Source organism: Suricata suricatta, chromosome 9, assembly GCF_006229205.1.
Source record: "Suricata suricatta isolate VVHF042 chromosome 9, meerkat_22Aug2017_6uvM2_HiC, whole genome shotgun sequence".
NCBI lineage: Eukaryota > Metazoa > Chordata > Mammalia > Carnivora > Herpestidae > Suricata > Suricata suricatta.
The window spans coordinates 1,208,058-1,210,392 of NC_043708.1; the positions used below are offsets into that span (position 1 = coordinate 1,208,058).

General features: G+C 56.4%; 1 protein-coding gene across 1 annotated transcript in view; it reads right to left on the reverse strand.

Moving 5' to 3' along the window:
* Window positions 1-2,335, reverse strand: part of TDRD9 (tudor domain containing 9) — a 93,407-nt gene that overhangs the window by 20,310 nt on the left and 70,762 nt on the right. The window contains exon 25 of the mRNA XM_029950794.1: window positions 1,587-1,773. Within this exon, the coding sequence (XP_029806654.1) occupies window positions 1,587-1,773 (187 nt within the window). The remainder of the gene's footprint in view (window positions 1-1,586; window positions 1,774-2,335) is intronic.

A 2,335-nucleotide genomic window follows, 5' to 3' on the forward strand; every position in this document is an offset into this window, starting at 1 on the left:
AAAAAAAAAAGGCAATAAAAGTTAGGTATTACAAAGAAAACAGGTTTACATCTATGAAGCCACACCCAAACTATTCCATTACTTATACCAAAAATAAAACATTTTAATACAAGAGAAGAACATCTCCCAGGCTGGCAGATGACAAATTTGACGCCACCCCAAATTCGAGTAGGGTCGGCTTCCGGGGCTGCCCCAGGGGCGGGCGCACCAGGAGTTCGGCCCTGCCCCGGGGGCATATCCTAAAGGTCAAGACTCTCACAGATCTACTTTGAAGGGTACACATTCTAAATCTAAGACCAGCAATGTTTCCTAACTTCCTGTTTCAGAGGTGAGTGACTTTGACTTTTCCTAAAGCACCAGAACCCATCTGGGCCTGGTTCAATGCAGCAACAAGTGCATGGTTTTCCAATAAGCCTCGGGGACACTGTTCGTGGCTTAGGACCGGAAGGCAGCAAGTGCCCGAGTCTGAGCACAGGAGATACAAACGTGGCACAGGCACCTCTTTCCTCTCCGGACACGTTCACTCATAAACCAAGTGGAGGAATTGTAGAGACCTGACCCGGCCTCTCCCCAGCTCTCTCCCCATTTACTAAGAGCGCCTCCGGCGAAGCTCCCGAGGGACAAACCCTCCCTGGGCCACAGACCAGGCGCCCCGCCCCTCCGGAGGCTCAGGACCAAACCCGCCGCACGCACGGGGAAGACTCAATGGGACATGCTTTGCCCCCTCACCACTTCCCCAAATTCTTGTCCACAGGATTAAGTGGATCACAAATAAGAAACGATGAGTGAGCCTGGGGGGCTCAGTCAGTTGAGCATCTGACTTCCGCTCAGGTCATGATCTCACGGTCCATGGGGTCGAGCCCCGAGTCAGGCTCTGTGCTGACAGCTCAGAGCCTGGAGCCTGCTTCCGGTTCTGTGTCTCCCTCTCTCTGCCCCGCCCCCCATTCGCACTCTGTCTCTTGCTCAAAAATAAACAAACATAAAAATGGTCTTGGGCGACGGCTGAGAGCTCCCCCACGTGGCAGGAGAGTGCGGCCCGGAGCAAAGGGGCCCGTCGCATCCTGAGGGTGATTTAATTTGGTCCAAGAGAATAAAATCCACACGCCTAACGCCAGATGTCAAGGGGTGAGTGGTGATGGCGGCCGCCAGGCGGGCAGCTCCGCCTTCCGGCACCAAACCCTGCGGGAGGGAGAGCCCCTCGACGAGGAAGGGGCGGCTCGTGGGGCCCGGCACCCAGGTGCTCCCAGCCATCCCCGTCCCGACCCGCCGTCCGCTCTGCTGAGAACAAGCAATACTCCGCTCTGCTCAGAAAGAAAACGAAGGCGCCTGGATGGCTCAGTCGGTCAAGCGTCCTGACTCTTGATTTTGGCTCAGGTCACGACCTCACGGTTCAGGAGACGGAGGCCCACGTCAGGCTCTGTGCTGACCGTGTGCAGCCTGCTTGCAACTGTCTCTCTCCCTCTCTCTCTCTGTGTCCCTCCCTCCACCCACATGCCCTGTTTCTCTCAGAATAAATAACCCTTAAAACCACCACCAACAACAGGGTTTGAAACTGTGACCGCAGGCAGGCCGGGCTGGCCGCCTGCCTTCTGAAAATACCTTGTGTTCCTGAGCTTCGAGACGGCCCCTCCGAGCACCTTGCCCTCGACCTCCCCCGCCGCGTGGACGCGCAGCTCCAGGGCGACCTTCAGCTGAGACAGCTTGATGGCCATGTACACGGCCGGCAGGGTCTTAAACCTCTCTGTCGGGTTCCGGGAGAACTCCACAAAGGCTCTGCTCCGCCAACATAAAGAAAGCATTAGTTTATCGGGAACCCGAAAAAGAGAACCGAGTGCATATTAGTTCCTCTCAAGACTGGAGGGAATTTAATTACGCCTCTCCTCAGAACACAGAAACTCTTCACTCTACAATTAACCAAGAACTGTTTCCTCAATGTTCACGTAGGAGAAGCGGAAATCACAAGGACCCGTCATCGAAGTAAAGCCGAGCGCCGCCCTGATGAATTCTGCCACATAACGCAGGACACACACCACGTGTGAACAGGACCTTCGCAACGAGCACAGGAGGACACAGAGTCGAGGAGGGCGCGGCCATCTCTGCCCCCTCCTCAAACAGCGTGGGGCTCCCCCCCAGGCGTGCCGACGGCGCCCCTCTCGCCACCCGGCCCCCCGTCTCTGGGAGAGAGACCCGAGAGAGCGCTAAGGGCGTCTGCTGGGCATTTCCTGGGATAAAGCTTCAAGTTCACGTCTGCTTGTACAAGAATGCCCCTGGGCCAAAACTCGCGCACGCACACAGACCTGTGACCCCTGCAAGCACTGTCACGGACACGCGCAAG